The sequence below is a fragment of the Stigmatopora nigra genome, chromosome 16, assembly GCF_051989575.1.
Source record: "Stigmatopora nigra isolate UIUO_SnigA chromosome 16, RoL_Snig_1.1, whole genome shotgun sequence".
Taxonomy (NCBI): Eukaryota; Metazoa; Chordata; class Actinopteri; order Syngnathiformes; family Syngnathidae; genus Stigmatopora; species Stigmatopora nigra.
In genome coordinates this window covers 10,674,197-10,697,754 of record NC_135523.1, presented here as the reverse complement: position 1 = coordinate 10,697,754, position 23,558 = coordinate 10,674,197, and the positions used below count along the sequence as shown (strand labels likewise).

The following is a 23,558-nucleotide window of genomic DNA, read 5'->3' as shown; positions in this document are numbered from 1 at the left end:
TTTGAATATGTGGTGACTGGGTCTGCCGGATCTCCGGTGGTGGCGATCATCGCCGCCCCGCCGGCCGTCGTTCCATCGTTAGCAGAGCCGTCGGTATAGATGGTGACCACTGGTGCGACTGCATGGATGGCGTAGATGGCACGTTCCCGAAGGACTGGCGGGGGATCGAGGTTTGTGGCTCTCCCAAGGGTTGCAGAGACCGTCCAGAGGTCGGTGTCGTTCACCCACGGACACTCGATGGGGGGCGGGAGGACTTCTCGTTGGTTGGACAGGGCGGGAGGGAGGTTGGATGCCGGAGACGTTGCCCGACTGTCTTTGAAGCAAGTTCATGCCGAGGGTGATCAGGAGGGAGGCGGAGGGCTTTTTCAAAGGAGTTGGCTTACTCGCGAGGAGTAAGAGCACACGCCCGCTTCTAGCTGCAGCGCCTCGTCCAGCCGTTGCTTCGCTTCTCGGATGCGGTGTCTTCTTTGGAGAAGGAGAGTCTGCACACTGCGGCATAGTGCTTGGCAAAAACATCGGCTTTCCCCACGTTGGTAGTGTAGAGGCGGCCGTTGTGTTGCAGGTCTCAGTAAGGGCGCAGTTATCAGCTGATCCGCTGAGAGAGCGGATCAATCGCCACGTTTTGCTGGGGTCCAGATTGAACTCCAGCTCATCCAATAGGGCAGCCCACTTTGCTTCCTTGGCCGACCAGGTGAGGGTGTTCACTTCCCTGCAAGCAGCTCGCCAGTCTTCTCTGTGGGTGCCTACGAAGCGGCATAGGCGATTGCGTTCGTTGATGGCAGATCTCACGTCAGCCGACATCCAGGTGTTGCTCGTCTTGCCTGTCCGGGATTTGCCAACGATGTGCTTCCCCACCTCCTTCAGCAGAGTCGTGAAGCAGGAGAGGCGGTCGGTCAACGGCGGGGGCGTGTTGGTTCCGAAACTCAGGACTGCGTCTTCTACGTCCTTAGTGAAGGTTGGCCAGTCGACGTCTTTGTGGTTCCACTGTGCCGTTGATAGGGGCGGGCACGACGGGCGGACGACACAGGCCACTGAAATGGACAGGGGTAGGTGGTCGGATCCAAGGTCCTCATCAACAGTCCATTTGGCATGGTTGGCGAGCCGGGGTGGGCAAAGGTGGGGTCGGGTGTGCTAAGCCCGCCGGTGTTTTGGTTCACTCTTGTTGCCGACCCGTTGTTGAGGAGTGTGATATAGTTCCTCAGCTGCCAGTCCTCGATGTCGAACCCAAGGCTGTCGCTTGGCTGGTTGTAGTCCCAGAGGCCGGAGTGGGCGTTTAGGTCACCGCCGATGATCACGTCGGTGTTCGCCCCGATCCAGGTAAGGTCCAGTTTTGAGTTTCGTCCCGGATCTTGGCATGGGGGTGAGTAGAGGTTGTGCACCGTCAACCAGCGGTGCCGGGTCACACGTACCATGATTGTGGACGACTCCAGGAGGCCCCGCAGGGAGGCGCTCAGGTTCATGAAGGAGAGTTCGTCTTTGATCAGGGTCATAATTCCGCCCCTGGGTTGGTCTTTGGGACAGTCGGCACGGACAACAGCATACCCCGGGAAGGTTGGGGTGGAATCTTTGGCCCGCAGCTTGCTTTCCTGGATCAGGCAGATGTCGTACTTGCCCTCGACCATCCACTTTTCCAGCTCGGCAGACTTCGTCTTCACGCCGTCTGCATTCCACTGCAAGATGCGCAGCGCGGATCTTTTGGCTACGTCAGGGATGTCCTTCTTTGGTTTGGGGAGGGGTAGGAGGGAGTTTGGAAGGTCGGGTTGAGGTTGGGAGGCGGCCGGTGTCGGGGTGGCGGCACATTGTGGGCAGGACCAGCTGTCAGATGACCTCATAGGTGCCACAGCATCACGGGTAGTGACTGATCAGGACCGGTGGTAGGACGCTCTGCAGGTTCGACAGGTGAGGGGCTGGTTCGTCTTGGCGATGGTACGCTGGCAGCCGGCGCATTTCACTTTGTGCTGGGAATCGGACGGGGGTCGGGCTGCAACGTCGGCCGCAACGCGACCGGTGACTGTCTTGATTAGGGGCCTGTGCAGGGAGCATCACCATATGGACGCCTTGGGGGTGTCTCCACGGCGGTGCCTTCCGCGGTGGGTCATCGCTCCACAACTGGTTTCCGCGCAAGCGAGGAAGCGGATCCCGGTCCTGATTGCCATGTTTTAGGAGCAACAAGTCAGCCCTCCTGAAGGGGAGGGCCGGGAGGTTGGCCTCCGTGGGCCACGCACCTCCAAGGGCCGGTCTGCAACTGCCGGGGGAGGCCGCTGCGGACCGACTGTGGCACAGGGCGGGGCAGGTAGGGGCGGAGCAATGGTTGGCCGCGACGGATCGGTGGTGGCAATCTCCGTCAGGTCCCGGGTTCGTCTCAACATCTCCAGCAAGGAGAAGCAGGCGGGAGGACTGTGCCGGATACCAGGACCCCCATCTCAAAAAGGGGAGGGGGAGGAGACTCCAGAGTCTCGGTGGCGCCAGCTATGGTCCGAGTCGTGGGGTGCGCGCCTGACGAAGCACATTAGCCCTTGGGTCTGGTTAAATGGAAGGGGCCACGAAGAGGCTGTATCTGTTCCCTTTCTGCTGTTGTTGCAGGTTTTTTTACCTAACCGATCCAGCACAGACACTTTGACCAATTAAATTCCCGCAGAAAACAAAATGTACCTGACTTCTATCCACTGATGGCACTTGTAAGACACCAGATTGGTGAAACAGTGTCTTCTTTATGGGTTGGAATGAAAACTCCACTGCGCCTGACATACCTGGGGTTACGGCTGGCCTGTATTGTCTTACAATATCAGTCATTTGCATGCCACTTTCTCATCTTCTGTTTTTCCGTGAGGTAAAACAAGGCTTTCTAATTCTTTTTATTTCAATAATTTAATTAAAAAAAACTCAATAGTAAGTCATGTATCAAGAATGCAGGACTTTTTCAAAATAATATACCAGACGCAGGAAATGGACCACTAAATGTTGCAGTGATTCTTTCGCCTGACTTTGGTGTGTACGCAGTCTGGGTTTCATTCCCACTTGGTGGCAGTGGGGCTGTGTAACCATAAAGGGTTGTTTGTTTTATTGTGCCCTGTGATTAGCATGCAACCAATTCAGGCTGTCGCCGTCTGCTAGCCGTGGTTAACTGGAAAGGCTCCAGCAACCCCAGCAACCCTTGTGACGATGAGCGGTATGGAAAATGAAAGGAAAGACAGGAAATGTATTTAAATGTTGGGGGATTTCTTAACTTGGATCTTGTTTTTGTATATTGGAAGGGTTGTTATGTGCACCAATAGGCATTTCCAAATGCACGCACAAATAAAGAGACAGGACAATCCTCTGTGAGATTCTTGGAAGAGAGAATCGAACTGTTACGACTCCCCCTGGGGTATGATATACCAGGGAGTCGCAACTATCACAGCAGACGGGTTCGGTCAAAGATGAGTTCGGACAAACACTGCAAGTAGCCTTCAGTTATATTTTATTTACAATAAAGTCCATAAAACAGACTACGGGATAACAGGGGAAGCACGAGATATTAAAGTGGCACCCTCAAATAAACACGGTAAAACCCCCTCCCAGACAGGTGTTCAAATGAACACCCACAAAATACAGGAAATAAGACCGAAGGGTGCCACTGTCAAACTGATGTAAAAAAAAGTCTAGACAGGGGAATAACTACGTGTCTAAATGCACAAACTATGTATACCCCGGGGTGTCTAAACTTATCTCAAGTCCCCCTATGCAACCCAAAATCATTAACAACACATACAAAATATAACAGGGAGTAATGTACTCACAAGCCTACAGGTCAGCAGTTCAGCAACAAGGGAGCAAGGGCAAGTCTGAACTGACAAATGAAAAGGGTTTAAATAAGGGCCGGAAGTGAATCTTGATTGAAGGAGGGATGATTGGGGAATTAGTCACAGCTGTGTTGGCCTGGGTAGGGCTTTGTCACAGGGGTGGAGCCACAGCTGCAGATACCTGGAAAGAAAAGAAAGCACACACCTCCTACATAGTATGTGTCCAGGCTGCCAGCCGTAACACGAACCTCTCTCGTCTCTCTGCAGGTTCATTCTGGCATTACACATCTTTTTCTTGCTTATTAGCTTCAAGGACCCTAGTTACAATTGACCTCTCAGCTCTCAAGAGTGGGGCGGTAAAATAGGAGTGAGAAGTCAATGGTCAAGGCCCCTAGTTACAATAGAAGTTTAAGCTCTCAAAACAAATGAAGGTCATGTAGAGCTGAAGGATCTTCTTAGGTAGTAAAAACAGGAAATGCAACAGCTGAGCTTACCCACGTATTGATTGTGGGTAATTAAGTTTTATTCTGAGAAACAGTGCCATTGCCTATCGGCGTTGTGTGCACGAGTATACTTCATTACCCATAAAGCTCTCTTTTTGCTCACGCATGCGCGTTGTGCGTTACCTGGTCGAAACTCGTCTGAATAAATCGTTCAGTGCTCGTAGATATTGGTATACATGAAAGAGATGCGACAAAACAGACGCTACAAGAGCATGTCGTACCACGAGGTACCACTGCACACAGATGGAGGAAGAGAGGATATCAGTAATACAAAACCAACTCATCACCATAGTTGACACTCAGACTGAGGCTAATCAGTGGACCTATTTGCTCTATAGACAAACTGGTGGGAGGGATTGTATCCCTGATATGGCGGGCGACCAACTTTTCAAAGCACTATAATAACCCTAACATGCCATACAACCTTTACAAAATCAGTGTTTCATAACCTGAAAAGGTCGTATTTAGAGTCATTTGTGAGTATAGGTCCGACAATACTTCTGAATACTTCTGAAAAAGCGTTATTTTATCCGCTGTCCAAGTACAGACATGATATCAGTAATACAAAACCAACTCGTAACCATAGTTGAGACTCAGATTGAGACTAAATTTCCACCACAGGTTTTCAATTGGGTTAAGATCTGGGATATTTGCAGACATAATGATTAGACGCGTCCTCCTCCAATGAATGCATGTGCAGTTTTTGCTCTGTGACATGATGCATTGTTTGCATCATTCATTTTCTGAACCGCTTATCCTCACAAGGGTCACTAGGGGTGCTGGAGCCTATCGCAGCTAATGATGGGCACCAGACGGGGTACACCCTGAATCTGTGGACAACTAATCGTGGGGCACCAAAACTCTGAGGCCGACGCATTTACCACTCGGCTGCCATTCCACCATGATATGCACTGCCATGTTGGAAAAGAATCTCACAATACTCCAACATCTTTTCAATTTTTAGGGATATAAACTATGTCCAAAATGTATGCAGCCCCATATCATTTAGGACTGTGGGAATTGTTTTTTGTCTTTAGGCAGTCCTCTTTGCAAACCCAACTGGAATGGCACCAAATAAACGGTCCAGCATCATCAATCTATCCAATACAGATAACCTTTATCCACAGATCCATGATGGCCTCTTCTTAGCCCAATTCAATTGTTTTTTTCTGTTAAAACATTAAGGATGGTTTCATTTTAGCTTTCCAAAATGAAAATCCCATTTCCTTTTGTGTGGTTTTGCACGGTTCTGTCACATACATTGGACTCCAGTTTCCTCCCATTTCTTCGTCATTTGTCTTGTGCATTTTGTTTTCAAGAAAAAAAATGACTTTAGTTGTTTGTCTTGGCGCTAGATTTCTTCCACTGTCTACCAATACACCGGAGTTTACCAACCCTACCATTCTATTTGTACATGGTCCAGATCATCATTGCAGCTGTTTATGAACAGCCCACATCATTGGCAACCATGCACATGAGCCCAGTCATCCACAATCCATTGTAACTTGCGACATGCATCACTCCCTCACGCACACCTGCATTGTTTTCATGTCATGTCATTTTTTTGTCATCATTGGCGCCGCTCAAAGCGGCTGCTTGTTGTAGTAGCTCCCTAAACCCTCACTCGTATTGTGTTTTTACAGCTTTTTTATCCTTTATTTTTATGTTTTATTGTCTCTTAAGATTTTACTTGCTACTTTACTTTATATATTATATTCAATACTTTAATGTTTTCAAACTTTACTTTCAAGACTCTACTCCAAGACTCAAGTTGTGCGAGAGGAAGTCTTTGATCTATTAGTTTAGTTTATCTTTGCAAATTCTGGACATTATATTTTTGACCCACTCAGCCATGCCTTCGCTGTTTTACACAAAGGATCAGCTCTTAGCGCTACGCAACAACTGGATTCCCCTACACCTGGACATCCCCGTGGAGCTAAAGAGGAAGAGAAGAGGATCCAGAGTTGGACAAAAATGTCAGGAGAGAAAGCGACGCTTCCATCCATTATTACGGGGAACGTAAGATCTCTCCCCAATAAGATGGAAGAGCTAACAGCGCTTACCAAAAAACAACAACAATATCGTAAAATCTGCATAATGTGCTTCACGGGGACCTAGCTGACTGAATTAACACCAGACTCTCGTCTCCTTGGATGGCTTTCAGCAGGTGAGGGCGGACAGGGATGTTGAGGAGAGCGGTAGGAGAAAAGGTGGGGGACTAGCTGTTTTTATTAATAATAGATTGTGCATTCCGGGCATAATACTGTGAATGAGCAACTTTGCCCTCGAGATATCCAGCTAGTAGCTGTTAGCCGCAGGCCGTTTTACATCCCCCGGCAGTTCTCGCCCGTTATCGTAATAACTGCGCATATACCACCTTTGGCCGATGCGGCAGTCACTCGCGAGCTGCTCCACGCTGCAGTGTCCCGGCTGCAGATGTCACACCCCCAGTCTCTCCGGATTTGAGTCCCTGGTGGCACTTTGTGTTGCTGATAGTAGCCTTTGTCACTGAGGTCCCAGCTCTCTGTAGGTCATTCACTAGGTACCCCGTGTGATTCTGGGATTTTTGCTCACAGTTCTTGTTATCATTTTGATGCCACGGGGTGAGATCTTGCTGCAGCCCCAGATCCGGGGAGATAATCAGTGGTCTTGTATGTCTTCCATTTTCCAATAATTGCTCTCACAGTTAATTTCTTTACACTAAGTGTTTTACCTATTACAGATTCAGTCTTCCCAGCCTGCTTCAGGTCTACAATTTTGTCTCTGATGTCCTTCGACAGATTTTTGGTTTTGACCATAGTGAAGTTTGGAGTGTGAGAGACTGAGGTTGTGGACAGGTGTCTTTTATACTGATAATGACTTTAAAAAGATGCTATTAATACAGGTAACGAGTGGAGACCTCATTATACCTTGTTAGATTGATTGATTGATTGATTGATTAGCCTCTCTGGTACTGAATTCTGGGGGTCAAGCTTCTTTTTGTTCTGTGTTGTGTTGTATGTCGTAGTGATAGAAAAACCGGTTACAAATGTTCTCTTAATCGTCTAGTTTTAAAAATTCTGCGACCAACTTTGGTCTTGTCCAGAGGTCTTGGATGGTTAGATTTGTGGGGTCATTTGTGCACGAAAAAAGATGTTCAGTATTGTGGGGGGAAAAGTTGCATTTTGGGCAGGCATCTTGTATTCCTGGATCGATCCTGGACAGGTAGCTGTTTAGTTTCCTGCTGTAGCCTGATCTGAGCCTGGCGAGCTCGGATCTCACCTTCCTGCTCAGCAGTTTTTCTTCTTGGTTTATTAGAGGTGGTTGGGCATTGAGGACTTTGTTGGGTTTTGCCTTGTTGAGGATGTTTTGAACTTCTTTGGTGTGAATGGATTTGACGCATTGTTTGTAGTCTTCTTTGGTAGGATTTGGCTTGTCGTATTCTTTTTCTATTTCCTTGCCATGCTGTGTGATGATGGTCTTTTTCATCTTTCTTGGTTTCTGGTTTGCTTGAAGAAGTCTGCGACCTGGATGGCCTTCAAGATGGCATGCCGCCAGGTACTGCTTTCCGATCATTTCACAGTGCTCCTTCAGAGGCATAACCGCGCACTCAGCATGCAGGTGGTCTATGGCTGACATAGAGAGACATCCGGATGCTATCCTGAGTGCTTGGTTTTGAATTGATTGAAGCCGGTTCCAGTGTGTGTCTTTAATTATTGACGACCATACTGGGCTCGCATATTCAAGGACAGAACGGACGATAGATTTGTATGTTAGGAGTAGTGTTTCTTTTTCACAACCCCAGCTGGAGCCTGCTAGTGATTTAAGTAGGTTCAGCTTTTTCTTTGCCTTTGCAACTGTCTGCTTGATGTGCGGGCCAAAACAAAACATAGTGTCAAATGTGACACCAAGTAGTTTTGGCGTTTTTTCCAGTTTTACTGGTACCCCTTTGATGGTGATCTTGGGATGGAGGTTAGCTTCAGCAGTGGCTGGGGTAAACCAGGTCACTGTGGATTTCTCCGGGGACACAACCAGCTGTCGTTCTTCTAAAAAATCTGCCAGCTTCTCCAAGAAGTTGTTGGCTTTGGCAGAGAGAGATTCGACGTTCGTACCTTTAACGAAGATTGAAATATCGTCCGCATATTGTATTAGAAAGACATCTTCAGGTATTGCAGGAAGGTTAGATAGGTAGAAGTTGAATAGTATTGGTGAGGTAACCGCTCCTTGCGGCACCCCTGTCCTGACATTGCGCGAGCTGGATGTAGCATTCCTGAAATGTACTCTTGATTGTCTTCCTGACAGGTAGCAGTTGAGCCATCTCTTTATACAGCTCGGTAGGGTGGTCAAATTCAGGTCTTTGAGTAGCTTTTCATGAGAGACCATATCAAATGCCTTGCTAAGGTCGATTTGGACTAGCAGGGTACGGTTTGCCGGTTTATTCTCATTAAAGCCGCCTGCCACTGATTCTGTGAACTCGTGCAGAGCTGTGACAGTGGAGTGGTTTGACCTGAAGCCATGCTGGATGTCAGGGACTGGTAGATGTTCTGTGAGGGTTGGTAGAATAACTCGTTCTAGGATCTTTATGCTGGGACATAGAAGAGAGACGGGACGGTATGATGAGGATTCATTTGCAGGTTTACCAGGTTTAAGAAGAGGAATAATGATTGAGGACTTCCAGATTGCAGGAATCGAACTTGTTTTCAGGGACAGGTTAAAAATGTCGGTTAAATATTGTAGTCCTTTGTCGCCTAAATGTTTAAGGTGAAGAGTAGATATTTTGTCTGGGCCTAAGGCTTTCGAAGCCTTGGCTTTCTTTATTGCTTCCTTTGTCTGGCTTATAGTAATTGGTTCTATGTTGTTGTTGTTTTTCTTCAGGTCTTTTGTAACTCGTCTTGCTGTTCTTGTTGTCTTGTGGGGTATTACTGATGAATATTGCTTGTTGAATTTGTCCGCTATTTTCTTTGGAGTTGTTATGTATTTACCTTTAAATTTTATTGCTTCGTTGTTGCTTGCTTGTTTGCCGCCATTTAAATGTTTTATCAGTCGGAATAGTTTGGTTGTGTCCGATTTTTTGTCTTCAATTGTTTCTTTCCATTTCTCTCTCCTATGTTTGTTTATAATTGATTCTATCTCTCTATTTAGTTCTGTTATACGTTGGGAGTCCGGGTCAGTTTGTCTTAATTCGTCTCTTGTTTTTATCTTGTCTATTGCTTCTGTTGGTACCTCGGGTAGTATCGTTTTTATTCTTCCTGCTGGAATGGTTTTGTTGGCTATCTTATTTATAATTTTCCTAAAATGTTGTTCACCCCTGTAGACATCTGTTGGGGCTGGAAGTCTGGAGAATTTGTTTTCTGTTTCAGTCTGAAAGTCTTGCCAGTTAGCTTTACGAAAGTTGATGAAAATCCTATTTTCGCTGGTTGTTGGTCTGATGTCAGTTTCTATCTTGATTATGATGGGAAGGTGGTCGGAACCAAGGTTGGTTTTGACCTTCCAGGAGGTGTAGGACATCAGGGATAGGCTTGCTAAGGATATGTCTGGTGATGATGGTTGTCCGTTTGTTGGTAGTCTTGTTGGGTTGTCTTCGTTAATAGTTCCAAAATCTGCATTTCCTATTTCGTCAGCAATGTCTCTGCCTCTGTCATTACTTAGTTGTGAATGCCAGAGTGTGTCGTGAGCGTTCAGGTCTCCTAGGATTAGGGTATCTTTCATCTGGAGGAAAGGAAGGATAGATGCAGAGTAGCCTGTGCCGCAGCTGCTAGTGGGAGGGATGTACAGATTGATGATGTTGATGTTGTCGACCTTGATGCCCTGGCTTTCCAGGTGATTGTCCTTTGGCAGGTCATGTATTTGCTGGAAATGGATGGCCTTGTGGACAAGGAATGCCAGGCCTCCACCTTTGTCTTTTGCCCTGTCTTCTCTTATAAGGGTAAAATCGGCCGTATTTGGGTCCTTTTGGTTTGGCATTAGTTTTGTTTCCTGGAGGGCAGCAATTTTCACCTTTTGTTCATCCATCCAATGGATGATTTCTGAAATCTTGTTTTTTATTCCATTGCAGTTAAATTGTAGAATTTTCAAGTTAAATTTTCTTTGGTCTTGGTCTGAGGGTGTGGACTGGGGTGGTTGACTTGGTTGACTTGATTGGCTTGATTGGCTTGATTGGCTTGATTGGCTTGATTGGCTTGATTGGCTTGATTGGCTTGGAAGACTTTGGTTGTTCTTGTGACTAATACAGATCAGACAAGTAAAATTGACTGAGTATTCCTTTTCTGACTTGAGGTTGCTGCAGTTGTTCTTCTGACGCAGATGGCACCAGCCGAGGCAGTTGCTGCATCTTACCGACTTAGTATGATTATAAACTCTTTTTTGACAAACAGGACAGACGTAGGTTAATGGTCCAGGGATTGGTCCAGGATTAGGATGGATTCCGGCTCTGATTAATAGTATACGGACCAAACAAGCCGGAGTATGTTGGTCCTCAGTTAGAGACACAAAAAAACACAGAAGGTAGAAGCTTGACCCCCTTCCTTGTAGGAGAGGGGGGGTCTGGAGACTTTGCAGCTGCATGGCAGCTGGTAGTTGCACGCGAGGCAGGTGTTGAAGTTGTTGTAGTTCCTGCTCTCTTCTGACACGCTCTCCAATGGCAACCACCTTGTTAGAAGTTAGACCTCTTTGACAGCCGGAAATCTTGCTTCTTTGAAGGTGACCAAATACTTATTTTCCACTCTAACTTGGAACAAACTATTGCCGCACGCACACAAAAGCACCACCAAGCTATATGCTGTTCATTTAGGTGTTTTATTCCACATCAGAATGCAGGTTCTATGTTGATGCATACAAACAAATCAATCCAAAGTTTTTTTTAACAATGACACAGGTGTGAAAATGTTCAGATTCTGTAAGTCCTCAATTAATTGTTGTTTATGTTATTGTTTTGTTCTTTTTTTCTACCCAGCTCTTGGGCGACACAAGTTGGCTGGTGACACCTCAGTGATGACATATCGCGGCCATGGCGTTCTGCACACGCTCATCCGCTGCCGTTTCTCACCAGAGTTCAGCACGGGACATAGATTCATCTACTCCGGGTGCTCCACGGGCAAGATTGTCAGTGAGTGGGGCCTCCATTTTAACAATGAACCCTTCTATTTAAGAGATATATTTCATACAATCACATGTATTTGTTCGTCTGTATTATATTGGTCTGCTTAGTTTATTCATAGTGTCGGTGAATCGTTCTTTTCAAGTAAAAGGATTTTTCTCCGAGCCAAAGTAGACGCTTAAGCGATGATGGCTTAATTTCTTTCAACTTTGCTGTCCAGATAATCTCAGGGCACTAGGAGACCAAAGTACAACCACTTAGTCACATTCATATCTAGGGAAAATTTTGAGTCTTCAAACCAGCCTAAGCTGCACATTTTTGCGATTTGGGAAGAAATCCAGGTACCCGAAAAAATTAAACGCAAGCCTGGAGAGAACATGCAAACTCCACAAAATCCAGCCACCTTTCAGAGAGGTACAGCTTCACATTCGGGAAGATACGGTTTAAGAACCAGTCTTTTGTGAATGCTTTTGTGATCCAGGCTTTCCTGTTGTTCATCCAACAGAAATGCAGCAACCTTTTGTTCTTGATTTTTACAGCGGTTGAATTTGTAGATTAAATTAGCAGCAGGCGATCCGTGTGAACCCTGGCACTTTCTGTTCATCGTTGAATGAGAATGTCCAGTGCAATCCGAAGAAAACAGGAGAGGCATGATGGTCTTTTATAATATTTGGCGTGTTATTCTTCTGCAGTGAAATTCTTCTTCTTTGCATGTCATTCTCCTGCAATAAAATTCTTCTGCTTCTGGCGCTGAGTGCCACCCAATACAGAGCCAAAGAAGAAGCGGGGCCTCGACTTCCACCATTTGTAATCTCCTGTCTTTTGAATGCAATTTCAGCGTGGATTTCAAAGTGTTATGAAGTTTTATTTCTTAATATATAAACTGCGATGTACTGAAGCCACGATGTCGAAGTGCTTAAAGATCACAGTAAAGTGGTACCTCGACATACGTGTAAAATTTCAAGCAAATAATTATCTCTAGATTAGAGAAAAAATTCAAGATGCGAGAAAGCCAGGTGGCCAAGACATGAGAGGCTATTTATCATTGAAACACACTTTTTTGCCGCATCTCTTTCATGAAAAAATATATCTACGAGCACTGGGTGGAGCATTGCATTTTCCCGTGTTTTTTTTCCGTTAGTCAATGCATAATACAAAGTGAACAACAATGGATCCAAAGCAAACAGGTGGAATGAAGAGTTGTACAAAGAAAAGGCAAATGTTGACAATCAATATTAAACATGAAATAATTGAAACATGAGTGGAGTACGTACCACAAAGCTTGCTCGTCGTCATGGTCGTGTCACTTGGAAATTCCTTGGGGCTGGAGGTTAACGAGGCAGATGTGAATGACCTAATCGCCAAGCACCACGAAGAACTGATGACACAGAATTTAATCAAGCTCCAGTGCCGGGCGGACCTAGCTGCTACGCTAAGGAAGCAACCAAACCGGGCACCTCTTCCGAGTATCTTTTTGACCAACGTCAGATCCATCACCCACAAAATGGATGAGTTGGAACTTCAGATTGCTACCAAAAGCTTTGTTAGGAACTGCAACATTATTCTCATCATGGAACCGTGGCTATACCCGCAAATCCCTGACGCCACAGTATCGCTAGCTAGCCGAACACTTTTTCAAAATGATCATTCAAAAGAATTAACAGAGAAAAGTAAAGGATGGGGACTTTGCGTGTTCATACACAATGAATGGTGTTGCGACAGTAAGATCATTAACACTCACTGCTCCCCGGATTTAGAGTTATTGGCGATACGGTGCAGGCCCTTCTATCTACCTAGATAGCGCCATGTCCGGCGCCGCTGCAGCCGCTACGCGATCAATGCTTGTTGTGGCGTCAATCCCAGAGCGACACCAGCGGTAAGGGATGCCGTCAGGCTGAAGGAGTCCTACCGGGCCTTTGTGGCAGGCGAGACTCCGGAGGCATTTGATAGATCCCGGTTGGCCAAGCGGCACACAGCGGATGTCTGATTCAAAACCGGGCATGGGAGTTCAGTGAGGCCAAGGAGAACGACTTCTGGAAAGGTTCAAGGGAATTTTGGTCCACTATCCGATGTCTCAGGAGGGATAATCACTGCACCATCAATACAGTGTTTAGTGGGTATAGGGTGCGGCTGACCTCCCCGGAAAGATCTATTCAGGGGCACTGGAGAGGACGGTGTGCCGAGAAGTCGAATCTCAGATTAAGGAGTAGTGTGGTTTTCATCCCAGTTGTCGAAATTTGGATGAGCTCTATACCCTCAGCAGGGCTCTTGGAGGTCATGTGAGTCTGCCCAACAACTTCAGATGTGCTTTGTGGGCTTAGAGAATGCATAGACCATGTCCCTCCGAAAGTCTTGTGGGCGGTACTCCAAGAGTATGGGGTACCGGAACCCCTTATACGTGGCCTGGAAACACCATGAGATTTTCCCGCAAGAGCTGGATGAAGTGGCTGGGGTGAGGGAAGCATCACTGCTGAACCTGGGCCCGTGCCCTGACTTTAGATAAATGGAGGAATATTATGCTGTACTTGGTCTCCTGTTATATTAAGTAATATTATGATGTTATCTTGTGTGGTCTTGCCTTGCTTTATAATGTGCATCTGATAAACATTAAATAAATATGTGGTAAATGATAATTTACAGCCCACTAAAATTGATATTTTCTACAGAGTATATTTGAACACTTTTCTTGTGCTTTTCCCTGTAGTCTATGACGTGCTAACAGGTGCAGTGGTTTCTAAATTGTTGAGTCATGGTGCCTGCGTGAGGGACATCAGTTGGCACCCATACGACGACATCATCATCAGTAGCTCTGTAAGTGACATTTCAACAATAAATTGGTACTTTTACTCCAAATGTTTGGTGACCTAAAATTTGACGCTACGAATTATCTCTGCTCTGTTTTTAGCAATACCATCATAAGAAAAAGTTAGGGCACCCCAGGTCATTTTCAAGATTTTCCTTTAGAAATCATTGGTTGTTTGGATCAGCAATTTCAGTTAAATATATTATAAAAAACTGATTTTTGAGAAGAAAAATGCAGTTAATAGGATTAACAAAAAACAGCAATATTGGCGGTATTTTCTCGCATATTAGCCGCCTGCTCTTATAAGCAGTTCCCCTAAAATTGCCATAAAATTAATCATATATATATGTGTGTGTGTGTGTGTGTGTGTGTGTGTGTGTGTGTGTGTGTGTGTATGGGTTTATGTGTGTGTGTATATGTGTATACATATACGCACACACATTCATATTCCCCTTCTTTAACAGGACGCCTCATAGTCATTTTCAACGTCAATTCAAAATATCCAAAAAACTGGAATGTAGTCTTTCTCCGCAAGTAATGTGTGCAATGCAAAATGTAAGCCGAATAAAACAGGAAAAGGCAAGACGTTGTCATCCTCTGCCTTTTTTATTATTTGGCACGTCATTCTTCTACGGCGAAATATTACTTCTTTAGAACTTCAGCGCTAATTTCCACCCAGTTCAGAACTGAAGTAGCAAGGCCCTCACTTCCATCATTTTCGTCCCCGGACTTCCACTTGCCAGTTTCAGTTTTTATGAACATTTTCGATTTGGATACCTGATATAAAAAAGCGCGATGTACTGAAGGTGCAAATGTTGAAGCTGCGAAGTGGTGAAGGATGACAGTAAGCGGTTCTGTTCTTTTGTGTCCACAGTGGGACTGTTCTGTTCAAATGTGGGACCACAGAGAAACTCATCCTCTGGAGGAGGAATGCGAGAGAGAATAACTGGTCAAAGCCCGGGAGAGAAGACAAGGCTCGACGTTGCAGAAGAAGCTTTTAAATTCAGCACTTTCATGGGATTAGATGTTTGGGTGCTATTAAGACACATACACTGTACAGTTGCCTTAACACAAGCCTAAGTTATTCTTTTGGCCTGTGAAATTCGTGAAGTAAAGTATTGAATGACGAACTAATGAGGTTTTCCTCTTGAAAATGAGACCTTGTTGTTAAATTGTGGGGAGAAAACTGTCTGACATTTCTAAATGTATTCTATTGATGCAGAAATGTTGAAAATGTCAGCGTTTGTGTGTTTCATAGGGGCTAAATTAGTAATTCATGGAGTTTTAGCACCAAATTAAAAAATAAAAGATGAAATATTTTTAAAATGAAAAAATACTTTGTAAAACATGAATTGTGTGGTCATGTGATTTGATCTAATCTTGCAATTTTTAGGCACTTGTATCAGATGTCTTATCTCACTTAACAGTTTGACAACTGTGGGTAACATTATTTTAAACTTTTTGGAATTTGTTCTACATGGCAACTCCAAACTTCTACAACCATGTTTTTGTCTAGGAGTCCACCTGAGCCGCATGCCCAATATATGGTAAGGCCATGGGATGACACGTGTACAAAAGCCAATGTCACCTCTTCGGGCTGTGCCTAGCCAGGCCCTCTTGGTACAGGCCCGGCCGCCAGGCACTAGGTATTGTCCCCAACCTCTAGGCCATCCAAACCAGGGAAAACAGACCTCATAGTTGGGACGCATCATAGAAGTTCGCAACTGTTTCTTTCGAGTCATTCTTTGTCTGATCCCTCTCCAGGACCTGTTTGCCATGGGTGATCCTGCCAGGGACCAAAAGTCCTTGACAATATAAATTCTCGGATAATTGGGACATACAAACACCAAAATGAGTTGATGATTGTCAGGAGTGGCTCGTTTGCCCCTCCTGGTTTGACGGCATTTTCAGTTCAGCTGTGTTCAATTACTTGATTATGTTTCCTGAGTTATTTAAGGACTACGGTTAGTGTTAGTTGTGGTCGGATTGACTTCGTATCATGCTGACGTCACTTGCACCACGCCACACCGAGACGTACGCCGTGGCGCTTCATGGTATATCACTACATGTTTTGTTTCAGTTGCTGTTGGTTGATTCAAGCCCCTGTTGTTTATGTTTGTTTTTGCACTACAAGCGCCTGAGGATTGCCCCCAGATAGCGCTAGAGCTGCCACTGGAACGCGGATTATTTCATCCGGGGGGTAGTCGGAGGTGAGGGGCAGTCAAATGTCTCCGGCTGGATGAAAAACGTAGGGTGCCACGGTCCTTGTTGGCAGCTCTGAGTGGCATTTGTTGGAATTCGCAGGCCGCAGCGAGCGGCCTCTCAGGAGACACCACGTGAAGGTTTCCAACTTTGTCTCCCCCTGTTGTTTATAAGTTTTGTTGAGGTATTAAACCAAGGCTACAAATGCGAACAGAACGATCTTCTCTCCAGCGTCACCGTGTATGGGTAACAATATCCACGGTCGCACCACGCTACATGGCGCGACCGTAACAATGATTGGTGTGGGCACAGATTTTCTGTAATTTAATCTACAATATTTAGATTAGACCTTAACTGGTTAATAAAATTATTTAAATATTACAACACACCGAGAATGTTATTAGTATGACCGAGAATGTTATTAGTATGAACCACCTTTTTAAATTAACTGCAGGTGAAATACATTTGCTTAAATTGGAAGTATGAAAATTACACATTTCAACCAAAAGAGTCATGGTCATCAATACTAGGTGTTGTCTTTGTCTTGAAGTGACTTTTGGTGGCTTAGTTTCATGCACCATTACAAAACGCTCTTTGTTGTGTAGTGGGAAAAGAGTGCAAGACTAGCTAGCGACACATCTTTGATGCGATGTATCCATCACTGCAGAACGCCAATGAGTCTGAAATTATCACTTATTTGTGTGTTTTGCCGGGAAAACGCACCATATGGAGAAGCACTACCAATTTCGTCATACGCATGCTGGATATGATGACAATTGGGCTTTTGTCGAGTCAATGATGATGACAAAGCCTATTTCCGATTATTATTATTATTATTTTGTCCATGGCGAAAGCATATTCTCCAAAGCAAGAGAAATTGCGACAAAGAAACAATAGATTCAATTACAAAACACTGGAGAAACTCATTTTTCTAATAAAAATTTTCCAACGAGTCCATTGTCATTATTATTCACAGCACTTACCCTTTTTTGACATTTTGAAAGCAGTTCACTTAATTTATCAACTGTGTCACAATATTAAACAGCATTTCTTATACATTTGAACCGAGAAAATGTCAATGCAAACATTCAGTGCCATGAAAAAGTTTTTGTCCCCTTCCTAATTTCTGTTTTTTGCATATTCATCACACACACACACACACACACACACACTCACACACAAACAGCTTTAAGATCATGAAATACATTTTTGTATGAGAGAACCCAAGGAAAAAGAAAATACAGTTTCTAAATGATGATTTACAAAGGTAAAAAAAATGACAAACTTGTCTGGCCCTCTGTGAAAAAAGAATTGCCCCCCTTTGTTACATCAAAAAATAACTGACTTATCACACTTGTTTGAAAGCTGAGTTCAATTTCACAGGTCACTCCCACACCTGATTACCACCACGTCTTGAATGAAGAAAACACTTGAATAGAATGTATCGGACAAAGTGATGTAGACTACAATTTCAGAGCACCATGCTATGATCCAAAGAAATGCGAAAAAAAATGTTATGGACATCAGTCTGGAATAGGTTACTAAGCCATTTCCAAGTCTTTGGGGCTCTAGTGAACAACTGACAGTGTCATTATCCACCATTCGAACTGGAGACAGTGGCAAACCTTCCCTGAAGTGGTCAGCCGGCTAAAATTACTCCAAGTTCCAACAATGACTCATCCAGGGGTCACAAAAAAACTAGAAAAACATCAATAGAACTGCAGGCCTCACTCAGTTAAGGTCAATGTTCATGTCTCTACTATAAAGTTGGGGGAGGGCAGAGTGAGGATTGGGGACAGGTAAAGTGGTAGTAGTAACAGCCACATTGATGGCAAGAAGGTCATGTACCATTCGAAACTTGCCAGGATTTTGTTTTCCTACTGGAAAAGTAGGAGTGTTGTACTCTGAGTGATTTTACACAACAAACCTGTTTTCAAAAGCCTGTCGATGGTGTCTAAAATGCCACTGACAACTGATTGTTTTAATGGGTATTGAGTCACATGTACAGGATCGGAAGTCAGGTGAAAAATGACGGGGGGAACATTACACAAGCCCACGTCTCTCGGAGTAATGGACCAAATTGTATCCGGCAGGTCAGCGAGAAATCTGTCGCTGTCCATTGTTTCGCGACCATGGTGTCAGTCCAAGAGTCGATGCTCCAAAACAAAGCATGGTTTGAATTTTTCAGATTGGACCCATTAAGAGATGGAGAATAAAGCAAAGATTGAGTTAAGGTATGCTTCCAATCCTCAGCCAACATGCATTCTCATACAAAAGGACCACGGTGTGGACGAGATGGTGACATGGTGGGATCTGGCGGGTTATCCATAATGTGCCATTTTAATTGTTCATCAGACAAATTTATTTTGAAAGCCACTACGAGCTTGCCAAAATACAGATATCCACAGTTTTACTGAGCCTATTCCAGCTGACTTCGGGCCGGAGGCGGGGGACACCCTGAACCGGTGACCAGCAGACCGCAGGGCACGAGGAGAAAGACAATCATTCACTCCCGCACTCAGAGGTCAGTTGCCAATAGTCACATCTGTAACAAAAATGAACCAGTGATACAAGTCCAAATTTTCGGGAAACAAATATCTATTTTGGTTGAAACTGGAGCGACCTACACTTGCTTTGTTATCTTTGACCTCTTCAATAGCTCAATGTGTCCTCCTGCTCCAATACCAGTGAGCCATTATTTTCCCGGTACCAATCCTGGCACGTTGTCTTTGATAACTAAATTAACTGCTCCAGTGTCGCATAAGAATTTTACTGGTGTTTGACTTTGTCCCACCAGCAAGGTGTAGTGTTTAGCTGTCTCTGTCCCAGAGGGTGGACATGATTTCAGTCTAACACTTCAGCTGGCGAGCAGGGGTTTCTTCAGTTTCCTCTTCCGTGTTAAGCTTGCATTTCTCTTTCCTCTTGCATCATTCTTGATGTTGATTTTTCAGGGTTGAACGGTGGGGGTCTCTGGTTCCCCTTGGGTGGACTTCTGCAGTCTCGAGCAAAGTGTCTTTTTTTTCCACAATTGTAACACCTGTCATCTGGGTTTGCTTTTCTTGGTGGACCGTGTCTTCCTCGGCCTCTTCCACGTCCTTGATGGTAAAAATACTTTTGATGACTCTTGGTTCACCAATGAGGCCATGGCTTGGGTCAGAGTATTAACTCCTGAGCTTACCTGTTTTTGGCGGTCTCTCTCTTCGGCATGAATCGCCCAATCCATTAGTTGATTCATTGGTATGGTTTGGTACGTGACACAGTACTTCTTCAAATCTTGCTCTGATTTTATGAATTCTTTCTCCTTGTTCCTGTCTTGTGGCTCTAATTTCGTCATAGCAAGGTGTTGGGCGCCACGTGTCTCGTACTCGGGTCAGGACTCTTTCCACCAGCTGTGTTAGGTCTTGTGAATCATGGGGATGGACTTTTCCTTGGTTGTTTCTTTCATCAAAATTTCCTCTCACTGGCCCAGTTGTGTTCCAGATTCATGGTGAACGCTCTTCTTGTCTCAGCTCCATTCAGGTGGAAACTTTGTCTCAGCTGTTCAAAATTATTGGACCATTCAATTCGGTTCTTTTCGGGTCTCCGAGTCCCTTGCATGCTTCGGTGCATTCAGATTGGGTCCATGGACGGTGGACGAGAATGGTTTGATCGCAAACTCTATTCACTTAGAAGTGTGGGTTTGCCAATTCAACCATGGGATACATCTGACTTGGTGGTGCCTATGGTGGTGGGTCAGCGTGAGGTGCTTGAAATGCCATCAAAGAAGAATAGCGTTGTTGTTGGGTCCTATTATATGTGCGTACAATGAAGAAATATTAATCATTATATGTATGTGTGGAATATTAACCATTATATGTGTATGTGAAATATTAATCATTATAATCTTGACAAACGCTTAGTATAATTGTTACTGAAAGACATTTGCCCCTGCAGCTGGCTCCGGGGACGTTTAATTGTTTTGCCCTGGATCCGAGGACTGTTGTCTTGACACCTCACCCAGTACCTGGATTCGATGACTGTTGACTTGGACTAAAACCCTACCCCTTCACCCAGTCGCAAGTTCGCAATGAAGATCTGTGAAGGAATCTGAAATTATTTTGACTTGGATTTCGCAGCAGATGGCTATCCCGAAAATACTCGTGTATTGTTTTAAAATAGTGTTGCTCGATTGACGTTATATGTAATTGTTTGTGCTGAATGCAGGCTTGCTTGTTTAAATTTTATGCAATTGTTTTTTAGGTCAAACCTTAATTGTTGTTTTGAATATCTGATATGCAATTGTTGTTGCAGTTTTTTTTACCTTAATTGTGTTATTCGGGTTAACGCTTATGCAATTGTTTTGAATAAGATAACATTAATTGTTTTGATTCTAATGTAACTAAATGTGCAGGAGAGAATTGGTTTCTTCAGAATGATTCGTGACGAGGACGAGTCAGGATTGATTCTCACTTGCAAGATAATGCTGGATATGCCCGATGTCTTCCTTATAATGTTTTATGTTATATTAAAGTATATCTATTAATGAACCTAACAGTTGTCCTCCTCCTCTTTTTAGACCATTAGACCAAATATCGAAGGGCTTTTTTTTAAAGCAGGTGTGTTGATTGAGACTAGCGGTTACTGTAGCACGGCACTATTGTCGATAAAGAAGGCAGATAAGTGAAAATATTGACTTGTGCATGACTTGAGGTCAGTGAATGATATTGTGTCCTATCGAGGTGCCAAATCCACCTACCCAACGAACGAACGTTCTGCCCGAGGCAATTTTTTTTTATGGTGATAGACTTGTGCTCAGCGTTCTTTAGTGTGCTGTTACATGAACACTCCCGACATTTGTTTGCGTTCACATACCAAGGGAAACAATATTGCTACACACGAGTGCCACAAAGGTTTAAACATAGTGTGCATCTGTTTAACCAGGTATTGAGGTAATACCCTGGATACAACTACATAGCACTGTTATAGTACAGTGGTACATTGAGATACGAGCATTCCAGGACTGAGCTCGTATGTTGATTTACACCAAAAAACAGGATATTACAATTAAAAAACATTTTTATTGGTTGAAATTCGCTATCTTCTAACAGAGTAAAAAAATAACCAGTGATTATGATGTTTAATAATAAAATGAGGCATTATTTTATACAGCGGGGAGTTTGTGGATAGGGGAGAGAGCACGAGAGTCACTTGATGGATACGCTCGTAACGTAAAATAAACTTAATTTAACATAAATCAACTTAGATTCCAATACACACACTTCAAATAAGTGATCTTACGTTACATTAAATTTAAACCTTGTGCAATAACCCAGGTAAAAAGGTTAACGTATTCCACTGCGGCTTTCAAGGCGAAGTTCCTGCTTCTCCAGCCGTATTGGTGAGCCAGTTCAGTCATGCATAAACTACATGTTTTTCGATGATCTCGCGCTTAATATTGATTGTCATCATACGCCTTTTCTTCGCACTACCCTTAATTGCACCGGCTTGCTTTGGACTTGTTGTGTTTCCATTAATTCTGCACTGACTAACGGAAAAAAACAATGGGGTATCCAGTAGTAATTGTACACATTTTAAAATTTTCAGAATTGATCAATCAGAGTCGATTTGTAATAACCCAGACTCGATGCTTTCAATACTTGCTGCTGTTGTTGTTGTTGTTGTTGTTGTTGTTGTTGTTGTTGCACTACAAGCGCCTGAGGATTGCCCTCAGATAGCGCTAGAGCTGCCACTGGAACGCGGATTAGTTCATCCGGGGGGTAGCCGGACGTGTGGGACAGTCGAATATCTCCGGCTGGATGAAAAACGGAGGGTGCCACGTTCCTGGTTGGCAGCTCTGGGTGGTATTTGTTGGATTCAAAGGCCGCGACGGGCGGCCTCTCAGGAGACACCTCGTGAAGGTTCCAACTTTGTCTCCCTGCTGCTGTTGTCTTACCCCGATATCATGATCAAGAGGTGTCTAACGGTAATTCTTGCAGACTCTGTGCCATTTGAATTGGAAGGAGAGGCTCATGAGTGCACATTGGCGAGCGAGCAGGAGGTATGCGGGCGGGCGGAATGCGGGCGGTATGCGGGCGTGCGTGCGTGCGCATGCAAACACGTGGAATCCGGTCACTAAGGAAAGTTCAAAATTCAAAAGGGTAAGCGCAGTTTTTTTTCCTTAAAATTGGCATATAGGAAATGTTTACCCCCTTATTACAATTGGTGATACAAAAGTTGAGAGACAAATAGAAAAGAGATCAATGAAATGAAATATTTTGACTCAATGAAATTTTTTTTATTGATGACTTTCGTTATATAAAATTTGAGTAAAAAACTAGAAAAAGTGATGGTTTCTTTAATGGCTTCTTTTACTACTTTTTATTCTTCTTGTTTTTACTTCTTAGTTGCTGTATTTTTGCGTGTGTGAAAGCTATGATTAGATTTATTTTTAGTAATAATAACCCGAATGTTTCTGCTACTCAATGACTTGTTGTGTATGATTTTCCCCATTCCAGTGTTCTCCCACCGGCTCTCCTTCACATGGTTATTTGATGCTGTTCATATGGTTAGATTATGAAATAATGCCTGTGACCCATGGTTAAATTGCTTTGAATGTGGACTCTTATTGATGATGGACCGAGCCTGAGATCGCAGACCGCTGGAGGAGGAAGAACTACGATTAGAAGAGCTTCAGTGGCGGACTATTTCTAGTCGAAGAGGATCTGATTTTTATAGTTTCTTTTTAGTATTTTGTTACCAAAATGAAGTAGCGTGTAAAGTATGTATTTTTTCATGTATGTCAAAATTGCTTTTTTTTTACTTAAGGTTTTGATGTGTTTACTTTATTTGATGGCTAGTTTTATTTAGAGTTTCAGCTGTGTTAACAAGGGGTTTTTAATACATTTGGAATATACATTCTCATTTGTGTCATATTCAAAATGTATTTTCTTGGCAGAATATAGGATGCTTCATGCTTACTGAATAATGTGCTAGTCTCTATCTGATCATGAGGGTTGCATAGGATTCTTCACAGCAATCTGTGAACAGAGTAGAAGTCTAGTGTTGGCAGTATAAAGAATTGCTCATGTGATCTGACAGTCATAAAAGTTTTTCAAAGAGAAACAAAACATTGTCAAAGCTTTTATTGATTGACCTGTTTTACCGTGTTTTTCCGTTTAATATATGAAATGATTTTTGCTTTTTTGAGCCTCCCG

At 44.0% G+C, this 23,558-nt stretch overlaps 1 protein-coding gene across 7 annotated transcripts in view; it reads left to right on the top strand.

The window, feature by feature from the left end:
* Nucleotides 1-15,515, top strand: part of dcaf11 (ddb1 and cul4 associated factor 11) — a 51,752-nt gene extending 36,237 nt beyond the window's left edge. For all 7 annotated transcript variants that reach the window (XM_077735681.1, XM_077735686.1, XM_077735685.1 and 4 more), the window contains exons 13-15: nt 11,217-11,369; nt 14,065-14,171; nt 15,038-15,515. In XM_077735681.1, coding sequence (XP_077591807.1) covers nt 11,217-11,369; nt 14,065-14,171; nt 15,038-15,109 — 332 coding nt within the window. In that variant the 3' untranslated portion in view covers nt 15,110-15,515. The remainder of the gene's footprint in view (nt 1-11,216; nt 11,370-14,064; nt 14,172-15,037) is intronic.
* The last annotated feature ends 8,043 nt before the right edge of the window (nt 15,516-23,558 follow it).